Source organism: Cuculus canorus, chromosome 5, assembly GCF_017976375.1.
Source record: "Cuculus canorus isolate bCucCan1 chromosome 5, bCucCan1.pri, whole genome shotgun sequence".
NCBI classification, from domain to species: Eukaryota; Metazoa; Chordata; class Aves; order Cuculiformes; family Cuculidae; genus Cuculus; species Cuculus canorus.
This window is the reverse complement of record NC_071405.1, coordinates 67,360,047-67,384,342: the sequence shown is the minus strand read 5'-3', so window position 1 is coordinate 67,384,342 and position 24,296 is coordinate 67,360,047. Positions and strand designations below refer to the sequence as shown.

The 24,296-nt window shown below is 54.1% G+C and overlaps 1 protein-coding gene across 9 annotated transcripts in view; it reads left to right on the top strand.

Annotated features, from left to right (window-relative positions):
- The window catches only part of LTBP2 (latent transforming growth factor beta binding protein 2), a 69,368-nt gene extending 45,326 nt beyond the window's left edge, over positions 1-24,042 (top strand). The window contains exons 9-36 of one of the 9 annotated variants that reach the window (XM_054067184.1): positions 1,850-1,924; positions 4,286-4,408; positions 4,890-5,054; positions 5,892-6,122; positions 6,647-6,669; positions 6,784-6,838; positions 7,183-7,278; positions 8,306-8,431; positions 8,604-8,732; positions 9,128-9,247; positions 10,171-10,290; positions 10,500-10,622; positions 10,821-10,946; positions 13,348-13,470; positions 13,769-13,894; positions 13,992-14,114; positions 14,343-14,474; positions 15,608-15,733; positions 16,463-16,606; positions 16,881-17,072; positions 17,195-17,275; positions 17,892-18,020; positions 18,261-18,401; positions 18,643-18,810; positions 19,336-19,611; positions 19,841-19,990; positions 23,227-23,409; positions 23,555-24,042. In XM_054067184.1, the coding sequence (XP_053923159.1) occupies positions 1,850-1,924; positions 4,286-4,408; positions 4,890-5,054; positions 5,892-6,122; positions 6,647-6,669; positions 6,784-6,838; positions 7,183-7,278; positions 8,306-8,431; positions 8,604-8,732; positions 9,128-9,247; positions 10,171-10,290; positions 10,500-10,622; positions 10,821-10,946; positions 13,348-13,470; positions 13,769-13,894; positions 13,992-14,114; positions 14,343-14,474; positions 15,608-15,733; positions 16,463-16,606; positions 16,881-17,072; positions 17,195-17,275; positions 17,892-18,020; positions 18,261-18,401; positions 18,643-18,810; positions 19,336-19,611; positions 19,841-19,990; positions 23,227-23,393 (3,590 nt within the window). In that variant the 3' untranslated portion in view covers positions 23,394-23,409; positions 23,555-24,042. Of the gene's footprint in view, positions 1-1,849; positions 1,925-4,285; positions 4,409-4,889; positions 5,055-5,891; positions 6,123-6,646; positions 6,670-6,783; positions 6,839-7,182; positions 7,279-8,305; positions 8,432-8,603; positions 8,733-9,127; positions 9,248-10,170; positions 10,291-10,499; positions 10,623-10,820; positions 10,947-13,347; positions 13,471-13,768; positions 13,895-13,991; positions 14,115-14,342; positions 14,475-15,607; positions 15,734-16,462; positions 16,607-16,880; positions 17,073-17,194; positions 17,276-17,891; positions 18,021-18,260; positions 18,402-18,642; positions 18,811-19,335; positions 19,612-19,840; positions 19,991-23,226 lie in introns of all 9 variants that reach the window. The other 8 variants (XM_054067193.1, XM_054067192.1, XM_054067189.1 and 5 more) reach the window with 8 other exon arrangements.
- The last annotated feature ends 254 nt before the right edge of the window (positions 24,043-24,296 follow it).

Below are 24,296 nucleotides of genomic sequence, written 5' to 3'. Positions count from 1 at the left end.
GGGATGCTACAGGATCTGTTTCTCCACAAAGGCTTTTCAGAGAGGGAGCGGGGTTCTGACACATGTCATCGCTGTTTGATCTCTGGCGTGCTTGGCTCCTTGTCGGAGGGCTCGCGCATAATGATACTGCTTCGTTTGAGCGTCTGTTATCACATCGTGCTGAGGCTGACAGATGCTTCCAAGCACAGTTAATGCCTGTCGGCAGCTTCGAGCCCACAGGCTGCAGTGTGGGAGGACCTGGAATCCCACTGGGGCACTGAGCCTGGAGCCCATGAGCCAGAGGTTGTTTTTCCCTTCCAAGAAGGTTGGAAATGTACCCAGCAATTCCCAGTATCAGCAGCAACCCCCTTGCCTCTAATATCCAAATATTTCTAAGCACCTCCTGCTCATAATTCATGACTGAACCGTTAAGGGGATGAATAGATTTTTTGTCTTAGTCATTTATCCACTCACTGAGGATCTCTCTGCACCTGGAAAACCTTGTAGCTTCATTTAATGTACCCAGGGAAACCAGGCTTTCTATTTTCCTTGCTGGTACAGGCTGATGAATGGCTTATTGTTCTCCTGTCTTTTATTTCCAAAGCACCCGTATCCTAGGAAGCAGGTAGCTAATATTTGCCTTTCAAGAAGTGTCCTAGAGTGGCTTTAAACTGCATTACAGAGTCAAAATGTCTAAGACACAGAGTTATGGATGTGGCTGTTCTCTGCCCCAGTGTATTGTTTGTGTTCTCAACCTTTGCAGACTCATTGTGACCATCTCCGGCTGCAAGGATGGTCTCAATTTGTCCCTGATTCTTGAAGGCTGCAATGCATTAGGAATCTGCCAGATCCTCGATATTGCTATGGAGGGCTTTTCATGTATGACATGAGGGTGTGAGCTCCTGATGCCAGGCAGGAGGAATCCGAGTGGTGGGAATACGGCTGGACAGTCACTTAGCTGTTACACACACTTCTTGTTTCCAAGTGTACAGTCCAGAAAATTAAAACAAAGCCCCACCCTGGGAAAATCCAATCCTTAGTCAAAGCACCCATCTTCCTACTCCACCCCATGCTTACTCAATTCCCAACCCATCACCTTCTGGATTCCCTTTCTCTTGCTCCAAAGTATGGTGCCTAAATTTGATGTGCTTGGCGTTTATGGGCCACATTTTACTTGCCTTTAAAAAATTCAGAGAGATGTAATTGTGCATATTATAGGCCATTTTAAAACCCACAACACTCTTTTAAGTAGTGATTTGAAATTTTCTTTGATGAGAGAGAGTGGGGCAGGAAATCACATGCAGTAAAAAAGGGGGGAAATGTAATAAACAGGCCCTGGGCTTTTATTTAATAATCTTGTTCAGGACCTCTGTATTTCATTTTATTCTGATTCTCCTTGTCATGGGCCATCTGGCTATCCAAACTGGCCTGGGAGGAGCTGAGGTGACACAGTCATAGATAGGAAGCACAGGCAGCACTTCTGGATTACCAGGTTGGCACCTGCCAAGCAGCAGAACACGCTGCTTGGGAAATGTGGCAGCTCCCACCTTTCCCTTTGCCCCGGGAGTCGTTAGAGGCCCATCCAAGGCAAGACCTTTCCCACCTGCAGGGAGGGCAGAGAGAAAGTAGGGTCATAGAATCATAGAACAGAATCATAGGATAGTTTGGGTTGTAAGGGACTTTAAAGATCTTCTGGTTCCAGCCTTCCTGCCACGGGCAGAGACATGTCCCACTAGATCAGGCTGCCCAAGGCCCATCCAACCTGGCCTTGAACACCTCCACAACTTCCCTGGGCAATCTGTGCCAGTGCCTCAGGATGCTCATGACTGGCTCTGCTGCCGATGTCCCACGCTTTTTGCTTTCTTCCTAGCACACCCTGTGATTGAGAATGGGCAGGTGGAGTGTCCCCAGGGATACAAGAGGATGAACCGGAGCCACTGCCAAGGTAAGGATGCTGCTTTCATCATCTCTTTTTCTTTCCCACATCCTCTGTCAAGCTTTTTACTTTTACACAAGTAAAATGCAGTTATCTAACTCTCTGGTAGAGATCTACAAAGAATGTGACTTATAAAAATCCCTGTACTTTCATTAAGAGTGAAAAAACATGGACTGGATGCCTCAGCTGACACGCATAGTCAGTGTGTAGCTGGGCCAGCCCGGGAAAACTCACCTACTAAGTCCTGCTGACACAGTAAGGACCTATGATGCTGCTCTGCTCTGTGTGAGTGTACAAACACTTCTCCTGTCTAAAGCAACAGAAATTCTGTTGCCTGAAAACATTTGGCAAAGTTGTCGACTTGTTCAGTTGTTCATTTTCAGCTGTGAGAGTGCCATAAAAGCGAGTCCTTCTGTTCCAAGCATGTGGCTCACCCATGCTGCCAGGCTGCCCTGCCCGCCCCACGCTGCTGGGGTCTATCCATTTCTCACTTCTGCAGTCCCTCAGCTCTGTATGAGGAAGGTGCTATCTCGGCACTTTTCTCTCTGATTCATGTTTACTTGGCATCTCTTGGACCCACAGTGTTTGTGTTTTTCTGTGCTCTGACTGAAGTGGAGTTTTATGGTTCCCTTCTCGTGATTCGTGGTAAGCAGAGAGGTGTCATCTCAAAGATACAGCAGGGAGCCTGGGCACCAGCCATGCAAACCCAGGGCGAGCAATCCAATGACTCATCTCTTTTAGCTGGGACTTTCCACAGTGCTTGCTTAATTAATGATTCAACCTCCTCGCATTGTCCTGGAGGAGAAATTCCAACAACTCTCCTTGGTGCTCAGATGTCATCCCTCATGCAGCCGTGGCCGATGCTATGGCTGTGAGGAGTGACCTGGAGACATTGAATAGGAGTCAGAGGAGCAGAGCAGCTGGAGGGACTCATATCAGTGAGCAGCGACCTGCAGCACCTGCTCTGGATTTGCATCCCCTCAGGAGCAGGGAGAGCCTCAGGGGGAGATGGCAATATGGAGTCGGCTAGGAAGATGTTTTTGAACAGCAAAAAAACCTGAACCAGAGATTTGTGCCTCGGTATGCTCCTTTGTAAGCTGGGCTGGAGAAGTACTACTCTGCAGAAACTCTGCTGCCTCATGGTTATTTTCCCATCACTGCTGTTGCAGCAGGATGTTTGTTAGGAAGCCTAGCACCTCACTTATGGTCCAGCCCTGTCCCCAGCGTGGAGTAGGAATGTGTGGCCCCAAGCACACTTGCCTGCTTCTGTTCCCTCTGGGGATTTCCACTGCGGGTGGGTCCTCTGCTGCCAGTGGAATAGAGGGGGTTGGACTGAGGCCAGGACGTGGCCCTGTTTTAAATTAAGCTCATAAAGCTCAGCCCTTAGTGCTTGTTTGTTTTGTGTTTTCATTACTCTAATCCCTTCAATCCCTTTGCTTATGCAGAGGCCAAACGCTTTGGCCAGTTGGCGTGTCAGAACAACACGGCGCTCCGACCATGCCAGGGAGTCACCGAGATGAGCTCTGAGGCTCCTCTGGAGAGCCCAAGCCTCTCCTCTGAGTGTGCTTCCCAGCACATTTGGGGTCGGTCCGCTTTTTTTTCTCATGAACTCTGTCCTGTGCTTGGTATGGAGGAGGAATCCATTATATTACACAGCCAAATCCTATTCCTGCCTGGCCTGCTGCGTGCCCATGTTGCGTTGGTGCTCCCAACTGACTGAACATCATGGCTTGGCCCTGACAGCCTCTGTGTGTCTCAGCTACATATGGGGCGGCCAGTAGGGTGAACAATGGAGTTTAAGAGCACAGGACTGGGGAAGATGTCTTCAGTCCTTGAATCTGAGCTCCAGCTGTCATAACTGGCTGTGTGACGCTCCCACTCCCACCAAGCAGTGATGCTTCAACTCTGAGGAATGGGGAAGCCGTTCCTGAGCCTGGTTGCTCTCTGTCAGCCCCTTCTAGTATCTCCATTCTAAGCAAGGAACATCTGTGCATCACATCTCCAGATGGGCAGGACCAGGGGAAAGGTGGGAGGGCAGGACTTGCCAGTACAGGCTTGCAAAGAACGATCATGACGGGTCACCATAGGAGCGACCCTGCTGGATTTGCTCACTGGAGGGGCTATATCCATTTTCCGTGAGGACTGCAGAGCAGTCATTCACGAGCCATCTCTGCAGCTGCACTGAGCAACCCCTGTGCCACAGATGTAGAACTGCTGTCCTGTGGAGGCTCTAACTGTGCAGAGGCTGCCTTGGACACCAGCCCAGCTGAGACTGCCCTGGTCTATGGCACCTGGATGGGAAGCACCGGGCAGGGCATTCAGTTCAGCCTCAGCTTTTCCACGTCTCACCAGGCTCTCTCCACCCTACAGATATCAACGAGTGCTTGATGCAGGGCCTGTGCAAAGACGCCGAGTGTGTGAATACCCGTGGCAGCTTCCGCTGCACCTGCAAGCCTGGCACCATGCTGGACCCATCCCGCAGCCATTGCATCTGTAAGTGGCTCAGGCTCCTCAGTTTGAGAAGGGGCCTGAGCGGGACCCCACAGATGAGTGGAGGCTGCATCATGTTTCCTGACTCTTGCAAGTGTGTTTGTGTTATGCTGTCCTGCACTTGTGTGCAGGATGAGTCCCCATGTTTCAGGCCCTCTTCATCCATCATTCTCCATAGACATCTCATGGACCCTGTGGAGCCGAAGGGGACGTAGCTGTGGTGCAGCAGCAGAATGTGAAGCCTCCTAGGCTGAGAGAGCTCCCGCAGGAGCTAGATTTGCTCGGTGCTGGTGCTGCGGGGGGCATAGCCTGGTGGCTGAAGGCCGGAGTTGTTCTGGGGAGAAGATGGATGGGATAGTCCTTGGGACAGGCTGGGAAGCATGGGGAGAGAAAGGCCTGAGCGGGGAGACCATGTGTCCCCCATTCTCTTTTTGGAGAGTGTAGAGCTCGACCCCTGGCACTGACCCTTGCTGTTGTGTTTTAGCGGACAAAGCAGTGTCTATGGAGCAGGGGCTGTGTTACCGCTCAGCAGCCGGAGGCGTGTGCTCTTTCCCCCTCTCCCACCGCATCACCCAGCAGATCTGCTGCTGCAGCCGCGTCGGCAAGGGCTGGGGGAAGAACTGTGAGGAGTGTCCCATGCCCGGCTCAGGTGAGATGTGCCCGGTTCAGGTCTGCCTGCTCTGGTTAAACTGAGGCTTGGGCTTGCCTGAACTCGCTGCCATGCAGATGGCTGCAAGACCCAGAGCTGAGCAGTGCCGATGCCTGTGAGATAGGTGCGGCAGCCCAGGGAGCAGACCTGGATAATACCAGAAAGTTAAAGAAATCCCTTATGGGAAACCGCTCTGTACTGGAGGGAGAACATAGGTATGTCTGTGCATGGCTTTCCTCAACAGCCCTTTCGTCTCTCTCTTACATCTTCTGCTGGGGCAAAAGCCAGATGAGGATGAGTTTAGCATGTCTCAGCAGGGGGTAGAGTGGAGGAGAAAACGCCAAAATCCTCAGAGCTGGGAAAAATCTTCAGGCAGTTTGTGTTGGGCATCTTGAGTGAGGTACAAAGCATTCATGCCAAGGTACAAGGGGTTCACTTTTATCATCTCTCTTGCTCAGCTTGGATCTTCCTGTGGCATGATCCCTTCCTAGCAATACTGACCCAGGGGAGGGATTTAGATTTTGGTGTCCGAAAGTACTAACCAGTACCTGTTAGAAACCAATCCTGCCCTGGGAGCAGATTCTGTCTGCTTGAACCATCCACCCACTGCAGCCCAGATATGTTTTTATTAGGATTTAACCCTTAGAAATCTCCAGAAAATGATAGGATAGGAGAAACTGGTACTTGTATTGGCAAACCTATCTATCTTCACTTCTTTCTTCCACTTGTCCCACCATCACGTCTGGGTGTTGTAAGCCAGTTTTTCTACATGCGATCCCAGCTCTCTTCCTTCCAGACTCTGCCCTCTGAAGCTTCAATTTCATTTTCCCCTCACAGAAGCTTTCAAGGAGATTTGTCCAGCAGGACATGGATACACCTACTCCAGCTCTGATATCCGCCTGTCGATGAGGAAGGCAGAGGTAGAAGAGCTGCCCTTCAGCTTGGAAGAGCAAGGAGAGAGCAGCAACTGGACATTGGGCTGGGCAGCAAGGAGACAGCAACCGCAGGACAGCCTGCGTGGGAGCATCCTGGAGGCATTCCCTCACCGTGTCACCTTGGCAGGTGAAGGTAGTGTGGGGTCTACTGCTTAAAGGTGCTCCGTCTGGGCTTTTAGCAAGGGTGGGCAAATTCTCAGGTCCTGCCATGTCCCCATGAATGGAGTTCCAGGTGATAAGAGGTTTCTACATATGTGTGAATATGCAAGGTGTTCTTCAGCCCTACCAGCATTCCTGGTGCACAAGACACCACTGCTTCAGGACTTTGAACAGCAAGATGAGTGTTTCAGGCTCCCGTGTCCCCATCTTTGCAGCTGGTGCTGGCTGGCTAGGCAGCCTCCAACAGGACCTCAGGTCTGAGTGGCAGCCCTGGTGCTGCAGCCCAGCTGGAGGGAAGTGTGACCAGCTGGAGGATAAACTCCTGGGGTCTGTGCAGTGCCAGGAAAGGAGATCTGTTTTGGGAACAAGCTCTTGCAGAGGAACATGAAGGACTGAAAGCCAATGTCTTAAAGGTGGAGTGAAGTTAGGGCAGGCTGGGTTTGAGGAAGATGCCTACTTGCTTTGTCTCTACTAACCATGCACTGTTTCATTTTCCAGGTGAAGTTTCTCCTGCTGGGCAGGTGAGTAAGGTTTGTCTTTCTATGTCTGGGTGCATCTGTGATAGCCTGATGGGCAGGAAGGGGGATGTCATACAAATAGGTAATGTAGAAGTGTGAAATGTTTCTGTCCCTCAGGGTGCTGCTGATGCCACTGCGCAGCCTGCCAGAGGTGAGCCCGCCACACGCAGAGGTGAGCACCCAGCTGACAGGAGGGCAGGGAATCTGTGGGAAAGAGAATGGAGGAGAGCAGGGGGTCTGGGAGTTGCCTCCTTTGCATGGCAGCCCCTGATGCTGGGCAGGATAGCCTCCTGGCTGGACTGGCTGTGGGGCAGCATGGGGGGACCCCCACCACACTGCAGTGGCTGATGTGGGACTGGGGGTGTGGAGAGGTGGTGGCTCCAGCAAGGTGGAAGAGGCTGTATTAAGTAACAACATGAGGAAGTTGCTGCAGGGACACCAAGCACAGGTAAACCTTGGGTGGGCACCTCTGCCTAGGAATGTGATGTGGACCTCACCTCTCTTCTTCTTCCTCAGCAGAGGATGAAGAGTACTGGCGTGGGCCTCCCCAGCCTGGCCCCACCACCGTCTGGGATGCTGCTCCTCCTACACAAATGCCAGCTCAGAGTGCAGGTATGTGTCCACCACTCTCAGGGATTTTCCTCGTCCCTCTGCTTGGTGCTATTGGGAAATTATACCCTAAGCCCTGCCCAGGAGCTCTCTCCCTTCCCCAGCCTTCTCATCTTCCTGCAAGCCCTACTCGACTTCCCAAAGAAAAGTCTCTGCCCTACCATCCTGAGGTGCTGTTCCAGCCTGGCTCCGGCAGCTGCCAGCCAGGGAAATCGAGCTGGCCATGGGAGGCATGAGAGCAATCCCATATGGGAAGAAATGTGTTTGGCTTTCCGGTCCTTCCCTGCGTGCAGCGCACTTGCCAGAGACATCAGTGGCTGCTGTGCGATGGGGATCACGCACCCGCTCCGGTGGCTTTGGCCGCGTTCCCCCCACAGCATGAGCTGACTCATCGGGAAGTGGGAGCGCAAGAGGAGGCATGTGGTTCCCGGGGTGGCTTGTTTACTGTGCTGGAAACAAGGGCGCTGTTGTTCCAGGGTTGCTTAAGTGTCTGGGCGCGTGGCCCCTGCCCTCTGCCGGGGGCTGAAGCACCTTGGGGAGCAGGCCTGGCAGAGGCACCTTGCTGAGGAATGCATCTTCCTCAATAGCCTTTTGTCTGGGGTTGGGCTACCCCCTATCCTCCATCCAGCTGAGCGCTGAGGGGCGTGAGATCACCCACTGCCTCCCCACTGCTGCCTGTGCCTCACTTAGCAGGACAGCAGGGAGTCCTGCTGTCACCTCAAAAGGAGCCCACTCACAGGTGCCACGCTCTGCTGTCAGCCCTCCTCCGAGGCGTGAGGCTGGCAGGCTTCTTCACCACCTTTTTGTGTGGCCAGGATATCCCAGCTGGGCTCAGGCTGGAGGAGATGGCAGGGTCTGCTGTGTCCTCCATGCAGCCCTATGGGTGTGGGCTGCCTGAAGGTGCAGAGGAGCAGGGTCAGCCACCACTCTCCAAAAAGGGAAAAAGCAGCCTGCCCAGTGTGCTTTTAGGCAGACACTAGACTGTGAAACCTTTCGGTGCTGCTCCCAACACTGTGCTCTCTCCTTCCAGGGGTCGGCAACTGTGCATCTTCACCCCTCTCCTGTGGAGCTGGCACATGTGTGCTCACCCCAGAGGGATACAGGTGCTTTTGCCACCCTGGCTATGTGTTGGACCCCAGCCGCCTCCACTGCATCGGTAGGTTGGGACCTCTCCTTTCTGCCGGGCCTTGATGGACCATTTGGTCCTTCAGGCTCCCAGGGGAAGGTTTTCTGGCAGCTGTGCTGAGCCCTTGCCCGCCTGCTGCACCACGAGGCTGACAGGCAGCTGCTGTGGTGACTGCTTGTCTTCCTTCCTTGCCTGAGCACAGATGAAGATGAGTGCCTGAAAGATCCTTGTGCTGGAAAAGGTCGCTGCATCAACAGCGTGGGCTCCTATTTGTGCCTGTGCTACTCTGGGTACACCCTCGCTGTCTTGGAGGGCAAGCAGAGCTGTGAGGGTAAGAGATGTCTGCGTGGCACAGGGTTACCACCTACCCAGTGTCTCCCCAGTGTTCCGCCCTCATGCACGTGCACACACACACATGCACTCGTGCACACACACCTGCACATACCCAAACACACGCATGCACGACCTGCACACCTTCTGGACAGCCTGATCCATGGGCGTGAACCCTTGCTCAGGAAGAGGACTGTGCCCATGGAGATCCAGGCAGGCACCTATGATGCCAGCCCTCATCACTGCTTCATGGCGAGGAGGGCGCAAGGACAGATGAGGGATGGCACGGGTCCCCTGGGTAGAGCCTGCTGCAGGTGGATCAGTTCCTTCCCTGCACTCAACCTTCCCCATGCTGGAGGGAGAAAGCTTCAGGACCGTCTCCCTGTGTGTTGCCAGATCGAGATGAATGTGAGCAGCCCTCTACCTGCCAGGGACAGCGATGCATCAACACTGTTGGCTCCTACCGCTGCGAGTGCAAGGAGGGCTTTGCCATGGGTTCAAGAGGACAGTGCGAAGGTGAAGCTTGCTTATCCCTGCTCCCCTGCCCCTCCAACCCACCCTGTGCAGGGCTGAGCACCTCCTTTTCTTACCACTTCATGTCTCCTCCTGGAAGGATGGAAGGACACATCCTCCCATGTTTTTCTGCCCTCTGCCACCCCTGAGAGCTTCTGGTCCTCTTCACTGCCTGCTGGAAGGACAGGCTTTTTCAGTCTGGGAGAGTGGAGTTCTCCTGAGATCCTCTCCCACCTTTCTAGGGAGATCCCCCATGGCCAGCCCTATACTGGCTTCCTATTGTAGGAGATGCACGCACATTTTTGTGCCAGTTTGACTCTTTTCACCACACCCTCATGCTGGCAAATGGACTGCAGGGAGAGCAGGCTGCAGAGACTCGGGCCTCCTGTCCCCACAGCATCCCATTCGCGTGGCATGACCTGGGCCCGTCAGAGCATTTGACCTTGTGAACATACAATGTGCCTGATCAAAGATCTCCTTCTCAGTAACTCATCTACAATAGAGAGTGAAAAACTATTTTAGGAAGCAGTACAGGCATGCACAAAACGCTGCTCCCCCTACATGACCTCCAGAAATCACTCGCCTTGAGAACTTCCTGAGCTGGAGGCTGCGTCCTAATCACAGTTACAAAAGTCCTTTATGAAACAGCCCTGCACAGATGTTCTCTGATCCCTTTCTCTGCCCATGCACATTCCTGGCCTTGGCAATGTCCTGTGGCAGTGGTTTTCGCTTTTGGATTATGTCAGCGCTCAGATGTGGGTGTAAGAGTGATAAGCATTGCCCATGTCCTGTCAAACTCATGTCACCTCCTCTTCAGCATCGCTGTTGCCTGGAGCAGGACTCTGAGGATACAGCTGAAGGAGTCATCCTGGAGAAGGCTCCACTGTTCATCTTTGGGAGCCTGAAAGGAGTGTGTTTCTTGGCAGATATCAACGAGTGCGTGGATCCTAGCCCTTGTCCCCGTGGGAAGTGTGTCAATACGCTAGGCTCCTACAAGTGTGTCAGCTGTGGGGATGGCTACCAACCCAGGAATGGGAGATGTGTTGGTGAGAAACATGGACAGTCTCTGGGCGGCACCCTCACCCCCTGCGGCAGTGCTCCCTGCAAACCTTAGAAGGAGCAGGGTCACGGGCGGCACAGTCCTCCCACGGGCAGCCAGCCAGCGTGGCCAAGGCGCAGTGCCCTCACAATCTGGGTGGCAGGGATGGCCTTGAGCACCCTCCCGTTCCACATTGCTCTCTGCTGTGTCGTGCAGATGTGAACGAGTGTCTTGCGGAGGGGACCTGTGCTCATGGACGGTGTGTCAACCTGGATGGCTCCTTCCGCTGTTCCTGCTACCGGGGCTACAAGGTGGCGTCTGACGGGAAGAGCTGCCAAGGTACCAGGGAGCCATGGATCCAGACCCTCTGAAGTGTCATGCACCCAGCCCAGAGGTTCCCCTGGGCTCTTCCTGAGTGCTTGACTCTGCTTGAGTCCCGGCCACCGTGTTGGCTGGTTATCTTAACACATCTGCCCCCAGACGTGTTTACTCCACGTCCTTCCCACTCATCCTGCTCTCCTCTGTGTGCTTGTGCAGATGTGGATGAGTGTGCGTCCCAGGCTGCCTGTCCCTCCAGACTCTGCCTCAACACTGAGGGCTCCTACTCCTGCATGGCTTGCGACGCCGGCTACACCATTTCCAAAGACGGCAGCACATGTGAAGGTATCTCTTTCCCAGGGACAGAGGTGTGGGTGCTGGAAGGAATAAGGGAAGAGACATTGCCATGGCTGAGTGATCAGTGGGGCCATGGGTCTTCTTTAGTTCCAGAATCCTTCTCTGGCTCTTTAGCTCTCTGATCAGCAAAGAGCATGGGGAGCTGCACGTGGATGGCACCTAGAGCTGCAAGAAGATGATCTTCCTCATGCAGGAAAGGGATAGAGGGGAAGGACACACTGATGAGACTTCGGAACTAATGGTGACCCGAGAAATGCTCACAAGGGCCAGAGGAGTGCAGGAGGCTTGGAAACATGGGCAGAGAGGAGCTGTGTTGTTCAGTTTAGAACTGTGTGTCTGAGAGAACATGCCCCAAATGTAGGTCCTCAACAGAGAAACTTTGGGTCCACAGCCAGTGGAGAGTCTGTGAGCACCCAGGTTTCATCATTTTTCCCCAGCCCCTAAATGTGACTTGGATATGTTTAAAAATGAAAGCTTAGTTCAAGGGCTCTGCTGTGCCGGGTACATGTCGCAGAGGGCTACACCAGCATCTGTCTGTGTTGGTTGCATTGCTGAGGTGTGAGAGTGCTCCAGCAGGAAAACTCCGTCCCTGGTTGTTGCCCCCATGGGACATCCTGGGCTTGAGATGGCTTGATACAAATTCCCTGTTTTGGGCAAGGGAAAGGAGGGGGCAGAGCTAGCAAAGGTATTTGTTTGAAGATTGGCCATGTGCTGCACATTTCTCTCTAGAGTGCTGCAGAGCTCTGCAGCCTGTGCATAACTGGCAAACAGAAGATCTTGCCTTTGATGTGTCTCTCAGAAGAGCCCCCTGCATGGGGGCCTCTAATTGGGGAGGAGGGGGAGGCTTTCCTCCCTCTGTTTTCCTCTGTTCTCTGTTTTGGTGTCTGAGAAAGCTAGTGTGAAATGAGCTGAGTTTTGAGTGCAATGGAAAAACTATAGCTTGATGCCTTCTGTCTGCCCTTCCTCTCTCCCAAGACTGATTGTGAGCCCCTTCTCGGCTGCCTTGCCCCAGCCATGTCACAAGGGCACCTTATCAAGGTTCAACACTGTTTGTGTCACCCTGACCCCATGGGAGGATGGCACATTCTGCCCTGCTTTGGCTAGTGGCCTTGTCTGTGGATCTGGGGGTCATATTTGAAAAATGATAAGGGTTTTGTGATAGTTTTGTGATAAATAAAGTAGGTTATGGTTCATCTCCAGAAAAATTCAATAATATTGCTACTTGCAACCCTATGAGACTGAGCAGCTGGGAATCTTGCCCTGAGGTAGTAGGGAACGATGCTCATTTATGCCTGTGTCATACTGAGTGCTCTGCAGAAGGGAAGAGAAGCTCTACCCTCATGAGGTACCGGTCTTTTAGCACCTGACAGGCTAGAAGAGTACTTCCCCACTAGCATGTCTTCTGCTGCCTGCACACCAGCCCATCCTTCTAATTAGCATCCTCCTCCAATGCTTCGCCTTACCTCATGGGCCTACAGACAACGGTAATCTGTTAGAGGGAAGGCACATCTCTTTCCTGTGCTGTAAGCAAAACCCTCAGGGTGCCAACAGGCTCTGGCCAAAGCCGGGGGGAGTTGAGTGAGAGAGGTTTTGTGGGGATCTCTGCAGCTGGACAAGAGCTGACGTAGGTCCTTGGTCAGTTTTGCCAGGAGAAGAAGATTGTGGGCAAGTCTGGCAGGTAGGAAAGCAGAGCCACAGAAGGTATGGCTGGTGCTGGGTTAGTGTCTAGGTGTCTGGCCTTGTGTGAGTAGCCGAAGAGAGGGTATGTCAGCAGCTGTGGCTGTGTGCTCACCTCTTGGTGATTGTGGTACCCAGTGCAGAGCTCTGCTGGAAGTGGACACTGGATTTAGCAGTATTCCTGTGCTCACAGAATCACAAAATGGCTGAGGTTGGAAGGCCCCTCTGGAGATCATCTTGTCCAACCCACCTTTTCAAGCAGGGCCATCTAAAGCTGGTTGTCCAGGAATATGTCCAGATGCCTTTTGAATACCTCCAAGGAGGAAGACTTCACAACCTCTCTGGGCAATCTGTCCCAGTGGTCAGTAGCCCTCACAGTAAAAAAGTGTTTCCTGATGTTCAGATGGGACCTTCTGTGTTTTGGTTTGTGCCCATTGCCTCTGGTCCCGTCACTGGGCACCACTGACTTGGTGCTGGGATCCAGTTTATCCTGGTCCCTGTGATGGAAGGGAGTGAAGAGTTTGGCCCAGCTCCTTACACCTCAGTAACAGGAAGTCTTTGCCCATGTCTCGCTGTGATGGGATGCTCTGGAAGGGCAGTTCAAACCCACCTTACAGGCCAGTAGCTGAGTGAAGGCTTCTCTGTGTGGGCATGTTCTCCAGCAGCGGCAAGAGCTGGGCCTCACTCTGTGCTGTGCCTTTCTGCTCGGCAGATATGGATGAGTGTGAGGACCCTGCTGTTCAGTGCCTGGGGGGAGAGTGCAGGAACACCCCAGGCTCCTACCAGTGCCTCTGCCAGGCTGGCTTCGAGCTCCTCAACGGCACTGTGTGTGAAGGTATGAACCCTATCCCTGTAGCCCTCTGAGTCCAGGCTATACAGCCTCCCTATATACCCACCTTCTTTCTTGGCTGGGAGGATTGCCTGGGAGGCAGGTGATACCACCGTGCATGGCACATCCGTAAGGTTTAGCCAAATGAAGGATTGCCATGGACAGGGAAGACTTTTGTCTCTATGGAAAAAAAAAAAACCAGCAACCAGGAGCCCCTGCCCAACAGGGTAGAGGGAATTCATGTGGCTTAGGTGAAGGATATCCCCCAGAGCTGAGTGCATGGCCCTGACTGCTCCCTCTGCAGATGTGAATGAGTGCCTGAACAGTGAGATCTGCAGCCCCAACGGCGAGTGTCTCAACAGTCATGGGTCCTACTTCTGCATTTGTGCTCCTGGCTTCTTGAACACAGCTGGGGGAGTCAGCTGCCAAGGTGAGCTGGCGGATGGCAGGGACATGCCTTGGGTCCTGCCCTCTGCTCCGTCCCTGGTATGAGATCCAGGTTGACAATTTTGGCCTGATTTTTCCAGATGTGGATGAATGCGCAGACAGGTCCCGGTGCTCGCAAGGCCAGTGCTTGAACACAGAAGGCTCCTACAGGTGTCTGTGTGAAAATGGGTTCAAACATTCCCAGGAGACTGATGACTGCGTAGGTGAGAGCTTATCACTGGGGAGATCAGCCCACTGGGATTGGGGGGATGGATGCAGCCCGTGCAGGAGGGACAGCAGTTCTGCTCCCAGCACCCAAAGTTGCTGGTGACTTGAAAGGAGGACTAGCAACAGCTCAGGGCCTCTGGCCAGCTGAACTTTACCCATGTACTGCAGTAAATAAGCAGGATACCCATCTGACCATCCATATCCCCTTGCCATCCTCCCTGCAGACGTGGATGAGTGTAAAGAGTATGGGGATGCCATCTGCGGCACGTGGCGGTGCCAGAACAGCCCAGGCTCCTACCGTTGTATCATGGGCTGCCAGCCCGGCTTCCACTGGACCCCCTTGGGTGACTGCATCGGTGAGTACAATCCCAGGTGTTCCAGTCCCTTCTTCTGGCAGGGACAAAGTGGCTGTGGGACATCTCTGCCAGGGCTGTGGGGAAGAAGGAGGAGAAAGAAGTGTGTGGCTGGTGGAGAGGCAGATAATGCTGAGAATTTGTTTTCTTGGCTGAGCTGCTTGCTTGTGTCTAGACTCCTCTCTTCCTGGCATGTGGAACAGACACTGCTTTGTGTTGCATTGCACTTGAGGAGAGTCCCGGGCAGGTTAAAGGCACTCTGGGCTTGATGCTGGACTGCAGATCGCTGTAAACTGTGCTTGCTGGGTCTGCTGCCTGCACCCAGTCATCTGCCTGACAGGGCTGGGTGAGTGAAAAGGCTGCTGGTACAACTCTGTGCTAGGCTCAGGAGTCTGGATCCAGAGTTCAGTCTCCAGGAAAGAGGAAAGAGCAAAGGGGTTTCTGCAGTTTTTTTAAGCTCCCCATAGTTTAGGGAAGGCTGCAGCAAGGATTTGCTCAGGGCTGCACCAGGACTCAGACTTAGCATGTGAAGCTGCCCCTAGCCTTGGGAGCAGGGGACTGTGGGCACACGCCTGCTCTGCCTGCTCCAGGGAAATCTGTCATGTGCAGTGTCAGGAGAGGAGTGGGATGCAGCCAGCATGGCTATAAACCTGCCCTCTGTAGAAAGAGGACCCAGATGTGACTGTGTACATGGGGCTAGAGCAAGGCAGAGATTACTCCCTGGCACTATAGCAGTTGGAGAAGGACCAGATCGAGAAGAATGGGGCATGAGGGTATCACCTTAGATCTGTCTGCACTTGCCCCACATACTTCAGCTGCACCCTTATATCTCCTGTTAATGTGAGCCTGTGAGCTCTGTGTCCCTTTACACCTCCTGCACTTCCCCATCCATTTCCTATTCCTATCCTTCTCCTGTTGCTCTATTCATTCAGCCTCTCTTTAGCTCTGGATGTTGCAGGAAGCTTCTCTTAACATGCACATTCAGAGCAGGAGAGTGAGGGGAGCAGCCAGACCAGTCCCTCACATCAAGGGAATACCTGCCCCATCCCTGGGTCCTGGCGTCGGAGCAGAAGGGCCTGGGCACAGGGTGTCCATTGGGAGAAGTGGGGTAATTCCTGCTCTCTGCTCTATTGCAGACATAGATGAGTGTGCCAACGAGACGCTGTGTGGGAGCCACGGCTTCTGTGAGAACTCAGACGGCTCCTTCCGCTGCCTCTGCGACCGTGGCTATGAGAGCTCACCTTCTGGGCACTACTGCGTTGGTGAGTCTCCCGTCATTGCTCTGCCAGTCAGTGAAGGAGAGCCATTGGCAGATGGCTGGGCTGGTGTCCCTGCTGTCCGACCTCTTCTGGGGCACGGACAGGGACTGCATCCATGCATGGAGAATCCCAGACCTGGACAGGGCAGCTCATGGAGGCAAAATCTCTCCTCTTAGCACAGCAGATCATTGGGACTGCAAAGAAGCAGGGCTCTATGAAAAAGCAAGTGGCTGTCAGTGGACGTAGAGCCTTTCTCTGTAATGCGGAAAGATTGGGGGCACCCTGAGGGTGCCTGGAGACAACAGGCAGTATGTAATCTAACAAAAAACATTGCCACCATGAAGACAGGCAGGCAATGGAACAGATGCCCTAGATGGCTGTGCAGTCATCATCCTTGGAGGTTTTAAAGACCCAACAAGACAAAAAGGCCTGAGCAGCCTGGTAGGATCCATTAACTGACATTGCTTTGAGCAGGAGGTTGGACAAGAGACCTCCAGTGGTCCCTTCAAACCTGAATGATACTGTGATCCAGTGACCCACTGCAAGGCGGAGTTCAGGCTCCTGGAATCCATGATTAGCATGGCAGGTAGCTCTTGCCAGTCTTGTGTTGGGCCACGGTGTGAACAGCTCTCCCATTTCCCTGCTGAAGGGTGACACCATGCTGCAGACCATGCACAGGCTGTCCATGCAGAGGCAGAGCTGCAGCAGCCACCGCGGCCCCTTGCTTTGCAGATGTGAATGAGTGCGAGCTGATGGTCGCCGTGTGTGGAACTGCGCTCTGCGAGAATGTGGAAGGATCCTTCCTCTGCCTCTGCCCCAGTGACCACGAGGAGTACGACACAGAGGCAGGGCGGTGCCAGCCCCGAGCAGCCGTGGGTGAGTAGGCAGCTAGGACAGAAGCACGCGTGGCAACTTCAGCAGGAGTGTGGTAGCTCTGGTTGGGGTGAGGTGAAGCTGAGGACCTGCCACGACTGTACAAGCCCACACAGGCGTGAGCAAACTTTTGTCTGGGGAATACTAAGGAGCCTGAAAGTGGGGACCTGGGAAGGCTATGCTGCTGGTGATGGTTGTGCTCTGGGACCTCCTAGGTGTGGGATGCTGCGTTGGGGTGCCAAGGACCCCATCCTGTCCCTGCTCTGCTGTGTTCTAGAAGGCCCAGGGACACACGCAGCCCACCTCTCTGACAGCACAGAGCGCAAGCAGTGCTACTACCACATCAGTGACGTTCGCCTGTGTGACAGTGTCCTGGCCAAGAACATCACCAAGGAGGAGTGCTGCTGTACTGTGGGGGCAGCCTGGGGTGACAACTGTGAGACTTACCCCTGCCCCGTCCCAGGCACAGGTAGGACTGTAGCCCCACCACACCAGGTAAGGCCAGTACTCTGCCCACCAGCTCAACCTTGGGTGCACTAATGACCTGTTTCTGTTTTTCCCATCTGCCCTTGGCATCTGCCTCCTGCCCAGTGGAGTACCAAGAGATCTGCCCCCTTGGGAAGGGTTATGTTCCCAAGGAAGATTTGCTCTCAGGAAAAGTGTCTTTTACAGGTACTACCACCATTTTGTCTCGTTTCTTCCAGAGGGAAGAGGGAGGGTGCTGTGCAAAGCATGGAGATGCATCCACACAAGTATTTCTCCGAGGCTGTGGTGGGAGATGCTAACATCCTGCTACTGCTTTCCTCCATCCAGAGAAATCTCAGATTGCCACTCTCACCAAGCTAGAAGGGCCCCTCCTCCAGTCCTGCCCCACTGCTGGCAGTGATTCTTTCTTGGTACAAATCTTCTATGCCCATTTCAAACCAGGGATGAGGTCCAGTAAGACACAACCCTTCTGGTTACTGATTGGACCTCTCAATGGTCACCTGGCCCAGTCTTTGGCACTTCAGGGGGTTGCGTTTATGACCTTCCAGAAACTGACATGAATTTCCTGCTTGTGAAAGTATCCCCTTCCCTGTCTTCCTTACTGCTGCTCTGCCTGTGAGCGCTTTCCCCTCTGCTTCCAGGCATGGGGCCAGTGGGAGAGGCAAGGGCCTCATTCGGGGACCTGCCAATGATCCAGACCGAGGTGCTGTGCTGGCGTTCTGCGAGTGCAGCACTCGGCCCACTTGGTTTCCATAACTCTAGTCGCTGAGACACTCTCTTATTCCCTCCATCCCTCTCTCAGACATGGACGAGTGTGAGATATTTGGCTCTGAGTTCTGCCGCAATGGACAGTGTTTGAACACGGTGCCGGGCTACAAGTGCTTCTGCCGTACAGGCTACTTCTATGACTCCAGCAGGCTTGAGTGTGTTGGTAAGATGGCTTCAAAGAGCAGCAGGCAACCACTGCGCATGAAGATGCATCTGTGCTGCTGCACCTAGAGTTGTCCCTGCTGCCCATGCTACAGGGACAGATGTGGGTGACAGGTTTCCTAGGACCCTCCTAGGGAATGAGGGAGGAGGTGGCAGGAATTTTGCTCATTTGGGCAAGGAAAGGGTTACGTTGTCCATGTCTGCCAGGCTGAAATGTTGCTCTGTCCTTGTGCTTGGGCAGACCAGGATGAATGTCAAAATGAAGTGTACTGCATCAACGGAGAGTGTCTGAACACGGATGGCTCCTACCACTGTTTCTGCAGCCTCCCTCTTGTGCTGGATGCCACTGGCAACCGGTGTGTGAACCTCTCCAGCAGAGCAGGTGAGCCCAAGCTCTGACAGTAGCAAACCTTCACCCCACACATCCCGCCCCGCTGCTGGGTCTCCCAGGAGGGAGCAGTAGGTGGGGGCTTGGTGCCAGGCTGAGGCTGCCAATGCCATCACAGTGTGCAGCCACAGCAGAGGTGGCATGAGCTGGGCTGTGTGGTCATCCCTCTCAAGTCAAGGAGGGTAGCACTCTTCTGGATGATTTTCATGGCATCTTTTGCTTGTGGCACTCACAGATGCCTTGGAGGAATACGAAATCCACCTGGACGTCTGCTGGCAGACTGTTGCTGACTACATATGCCAAGATCTGCTGCGCGGCGAGCAGACCACATACACTGAGTGCTGCTGCCGGCTTGGCGAAGCCTGGGGACAGAACTGCGCCCTCTGCCCACACAGATCCTCCGGTGAGCAGAGCAAGCATCCTCCAGCAGAAGCAGGGAGAGGCTGGGCTGCTGCCAGTCGTGCCATGCAGGGTCATTCGTGTATAGCTGCAGCGAGGGCTCCTCTTGCCACCCGCGTTGCCGGAGCCAACCCTAGGAGCAGCTGAACCCCTGCTTCCTCAGGGCTGAGCTGCACCAACGGGTAGGATGTACCTGAAACTAGTTTACAAGGAGTCTGAGGTGTCTGAGGGGAGAGTTGCACTGTACGTGCTGCTTCTGCTTAGCTTAGGAGAGGTGAGGTGGCAGCCTGGGATGGGAGTGCACTGGGAATTAGGGTTCTCAGTGCTCAAGGACTGGTGGGCCCCAGCCAGTAGCTGGTCTTCTTGAAGACGAGGTCCCATCAGCAACCTACAGAGCTGCAGCTTTGGAGGCCATTGAGTGCAGGGTTGCCTCCGCTGGCCTGGTGTAGATGCACCCTCTCCAGACATAGCAGCCTACCTGTCTTGAGCCTGGCTGCACTGACCCTTCCTTTTCTCTCACCACTTGCAGCGGATTTTGCTTTCCTGTGTAATGGGGCCAGTGAAGACAGTGAGAGGGGGGCTGAGCTCCGAGAAAGACCTAGATATGAGTATGGACTGGGCTTGGAAGACCCCCACTATGGCCTTCCCAGCCCAGATATGGGCCCCTACTACAACTACCTGGAGTCTGAGTATGGAAACCCCGATGCTGGGTTCCCTCGGAGGGAACACAACAGTGAGTTTCATGGCAGCTCTCTCCACCATGGCCCGGGGCGGTCTCCACCACGCTACCTGCCTAGCCAAACTGGTGAGTACCGGGAGACATGGAGTGGTGCCTTCCCACCCAGCCTGTGTCCGTGGGGACTGCCTGGCAGTTCTTACCCCAGCCAGGACACTCCAGGCTTGGAGCAAGTTCTTCTCCTGGCTGCTCTGAGTCGATCCTGGCCTCACTAGCACTGTCTCGCCATGTGCCCAGTGTCCCTTCCATGGCTGGGCAGGGGGTCACCCTGCTCTGACACTGCCTTGCCATCCTCCAGGCCTCTACGAGGGCTTTGAGGGGCTGCAGGCTGAGGAGTGCGGGATCCTCAATGGCTGCGAGAACGGGCGCTGCGTGCGTGTCCGAGAGGGCTACACCTGCGACTGCTTTGACGGCTTCCAGCTGGATATGACCCGCATGGCCTGCGTGGGTGAGTGGTGGGGGAGCCAGCTCGGGGGGGGCTGGCTGGCTTGGGCAGCCTGGTCCCCGCATCCCACAGCGGCTGCCGCGCTCTGGCTGTTTGGGACGGGACCGCTGCTGCACAGTCAGCACGTGCCCCACTCGCGCTGGTGCTGCTTCCCACGGAGCTGGGAGGACTGGAGGTTCATCCAGCCCCTTTCTCCCGGCAGCTAGGCCTTAGGGCATCTTGGGGAAGGGGTGATCCCTCCTTTCTTTGCATAACACCCTTGTACATCACTGGCCACTGTTACTCCATCCCTGCTTACTTTCTGCTACGTTCCCTGCTTTCCTCTCTGCCTTACAAGATATGGTCTCTAAAGATTCTCTCTGCATCTCCTCTACATCCCTACGCTGTGTCTCTATCCTTTCAACAGTGCAGCTCCCCGAGGCAGCTGAGGCAGTGGCACTCAACAGAGCAGATGAAGTCCCTCTCTTTCCTTAGGCACAGCACATTCTTACTGCATGACACAATCATGCAGCTTCTTCAGAGAGGACTCACAGGCTCTCCCTCCCCTAATGCTGCTGGGCAGAATGGCTGCCTGACCTGTTGCTGCTCCTAGTGCGTTCATGCAGTCTGTTACCCTTTCCTTAGCCACGCTGCTTCACGCTTGCATTCAGTGAACTTTGGTTGATTTTTGACCACTTCTTTGCTTGATCAGAATGAGTCTGAACCCTGCAAAGTGCTTGCAGCCTAGCATCACAAACATACATTCTGTAAGCATGGGGATTCTTCCTTTGTCCATCTTAATGACAACATTGGATGGAGCAGGGATCAGGACAGACTGCAGGCTATTCTTCATTGTAACAGCCAGGTATTGCTAATTATCTTTGGAGTGTAGCTTTGCAGCCCATTGTGCAATTGCCACATTTCCACTTACGCTGTATTTTCTCAGTCCACTTGAGTGTGTCATGTGAGAACGTGTTGAAATCCTCACTGTGGCCAGGACACATCATATCCACTGCTTCTCCCTTATCTGACAGTACAATTATCAGGTCAGTAAAGATTGGCTTAACATAATCAGGCCTTAACAGATCTGCATTGGCTATTTAATGACCCTGGTATCCTTTGGAGGATTATGATCTAATCACTCACAAACCTGGTCCTTTTGAGGGAATGGAGGTGTGTAGTCTGCAATTCTGGATTCTCCACTCTCTGTTTTTGAAGATAGTTACCAGATTTACACTTCCTCAGGTCTCTTCTGTCCTCATCTTGGACAGAATTGTCAATTTTTCAGGGACTGCAGGAGCATTATGTATGTGAAGATGAGATGCAGCAGGCCTTCAGCAATATGGATGTAAAACTATTCTATTTATCCAATTGTCAAACATCTCGATCACAGTATGGCCTTCCCTGCACTCCAGCACCATCATTTAAACATTTCAAACAAGATCCACGCCCAGTCTGGTCACTACAAGCGTTTTTGTGATGACTGGAACAAAGCCTGCAGTTAGCTGCTTCGGCCAGCTATGTTGGCTGGCTTTTGTTTCCTCCGATAAGGGACCAGAGCGACATTCCCCATTGTTTCCTGCTAATGTATTTATGGAGCCTTCGCTTGTTGCCTGTCTGTCCTGGAATAACGAGCATTCATTTTACACTGGAGGCTCTCCCATTTTTTTTTTTCCCCCTTCAGTTCTCCTTCGTGGTGCTTCCTCATCCCTGTGTTTTTACGTTGCTGGTTTCAGGCCTTTAGGGTACCCCTGCAGCTGCTGCAGTGCTTCCCCTTTTGCCTCCCGATTGGGATGACTTGCCCTCATCCTGCGAGATGGGTTGCCTGCCTCCTGAACAAGCAGGCTCCATAGCTTGGTGTGCACTGCTAGCATGACTCTACTGCTTCTGGGGTTTGCGTGCCTCTGGGTTAAAATAGCCTTGTTTCGCTTCTCCTCTCTACTTGGTTGTCCACAGCCAAACTAGCTTGCTTGCTTGCTATTCCCCCTTTCACCTTACCTTGGAGCCCTTAGCAAGGCTGCTTCCCAGGCTGTGGAGCACATCTCCCTTGATGTGCTGCCTCCTTGGGTTTCTGCACAAGCCCATTCTGTCCATGATGATGTTCTGATCCTGAGGTTTAGCAGAGTGCCCATTCAGCCCTTCACAAGTCCACAGTGCCCATTCAAGCCATTGCTTTGGCTATATATGAAGGCTGCCTTGTTCCTCAAGCTCTCACGTCTCACATTTCCCATCTCCTCCTTCTTCATCTGGTGACTGCTGTGCTCCCACCACACCTGGAAGTTTTGCTTCTAGCCTCCCTCCCTGGGATTGCGCTTCCCTTTCATTGTCAGGTGGCCCTCTCCATCTGTGCTGGGGATGACTGAAGGTCCCTGAGGTCTAGAGCTCTCCAGTCCTCCCAAGGTTCACTGGTCACTGCTGGGCCTTTCCCTTGAGTGGCCAGCTGAGCCCATCAGCTGCTCCCCACTCCCCCTCCCTGGTTATCTGCAGGGGGTGATGCTGGAGTTTGTGGTCAGAGGGCTCAGACCTGCACTAGCAGGTGAGGAGTTGGGCTCTGGAGGTCCTGTTGGTGCAAACAAGGGCTCTAGGGTGCACAGGGATGCTCTGCCCAGCTGGTGGCCCCACCACAAGTGGGGGTAGCTCAGGCAAGGTGTCCAGGGAAATGCATTTAGCAAGGCAGACCCCTTACGGTGGGGCAGCTGCTGTAGAGCTCGCATGCACACCCAGCCCAGTGGTGAGCCAGCAGAGTGAGCCCTTTGGCACAGTTTGCAGGTTAGTAAAACAAGCCCTTGTTTACACAGCATGAGGGCCCTCTGTGTTCTGGTCCTGGAGGTGATAATCAGCCTCTCAGGGTCACCATCATCTGCCTCCTGGCCTTGTCAGATCAAGAAAGGGCGTTTTCCAAGGCTGGAGGTAGCGTTTCTCCCAGATCTTATGCTAGCACAACTTAATAGCCGGGAGCTGCTGACCCAAGGGTGTCACCAGCTGCAGAGCAGGGGGGGGGGCTTCCCTGGTGTGCGTTGCTGAGGGGTTGCTCTTCTCTGCTAATGGACGCCAAATGCTGGGGATGTCACCCGGATATACTGAGGAGCGTTGTAGGCTGGTGGGGTCACACTGGGCATCCTGCATGTGCTGGGGGAGGGGGCGTGTGGGCTGCCTGTAGGAGAGGGCCAAGGGGGTGACAAGGGCACGAGGAGATGTTGGCTGAGGGATGGAACTGCTTGCTGTGCCACTGGCTCAACTCCCCCTCCTCTCTCTTGCAGACATCAACGAGTGTGAGGAGGTGGGCAGCCCTGAGCCTCTGTGCCAGGGTGGCACCTGCGAGAACACAGAGGGCTCCTACCGCTGCCACTGCTTACCAGGCTACGTGGCCCTGGCCCGGACCCACCACTGTGTGCCCCAGACAGCCCAGAGCCCGGCAGCAGCGTAGCTCTAGAGGACCAGGGGTGAGGGTGATCTCCTGTAGCGCGCAACTCTGGCACCCGGGTCCTGGGGGTGACGGAGAAAGGCCCCCTGGGGCTGCAGATGCTTCGAGGCTTTTTGCTCCTTCCCCTCTGAAGCACACAACTTCCCCACCACCTCTCTCTACAGGCCACGGCTGAGCTCCCAGCCTCTGCACCCCCCTCTGCCCTGCCAGCCCTCACTCCTGCCGCAGCAGAGCTCACGCTGCCCCCCAGCACCTGGCACATCACCCCCTGCCATGGAGGCTCACAGGACATTTTCCCCTGCCACGCAGCCCCAGCCTCCCCTCCTTGCCTTGCTGAGAAAGCGGGGAGGGGGGTTTGCCTCCCCGCCACTGCTGCACTGACCTAAGAATCCTCACCCCCACCATGGGTGCTGGCCCCACTCCTCGTGAAGCATCCAGCCCCCCAGGGCCAGAGCTCTGAGGATGGGTCAACCCCAGCTTTCTAAAGCTGCTGCCTAACTTTGTGGCATGGTGGAGGGGCCAGAGGGGCCCTGTGGCCGGCTCTTCCCTACAGCCAGCCTAGGCACATCCCTTAGCCCCACACTTTGCCTTCGTGCTCCGTGCTGGCTGGGCAGAAGGGGCAGGTCCAGCTTCCTTTTTGTAAAGTTGTTGACTTTTTTTGGTTTTTTTTTTTTTTTTAACTGAGTCTGCTGGAAACGTCTATTATGTTGTTAAATAAAACATTTATTTTGGGCCCCTTTGGCTCAAGACACTGGGGCTGGTCAGAACTGTGCTTGTCTTGCCTCTGCCAAGGAGTACCAGAGCCACAGCCTTGCGGTGGGTCCAGTCTGGCAAGGCCACCCTACTCTTGTAAGCCAATTCTTGCCCCTCCTATGCTGGCACCCAGCCTCCTCCTGAGCCAGAGCA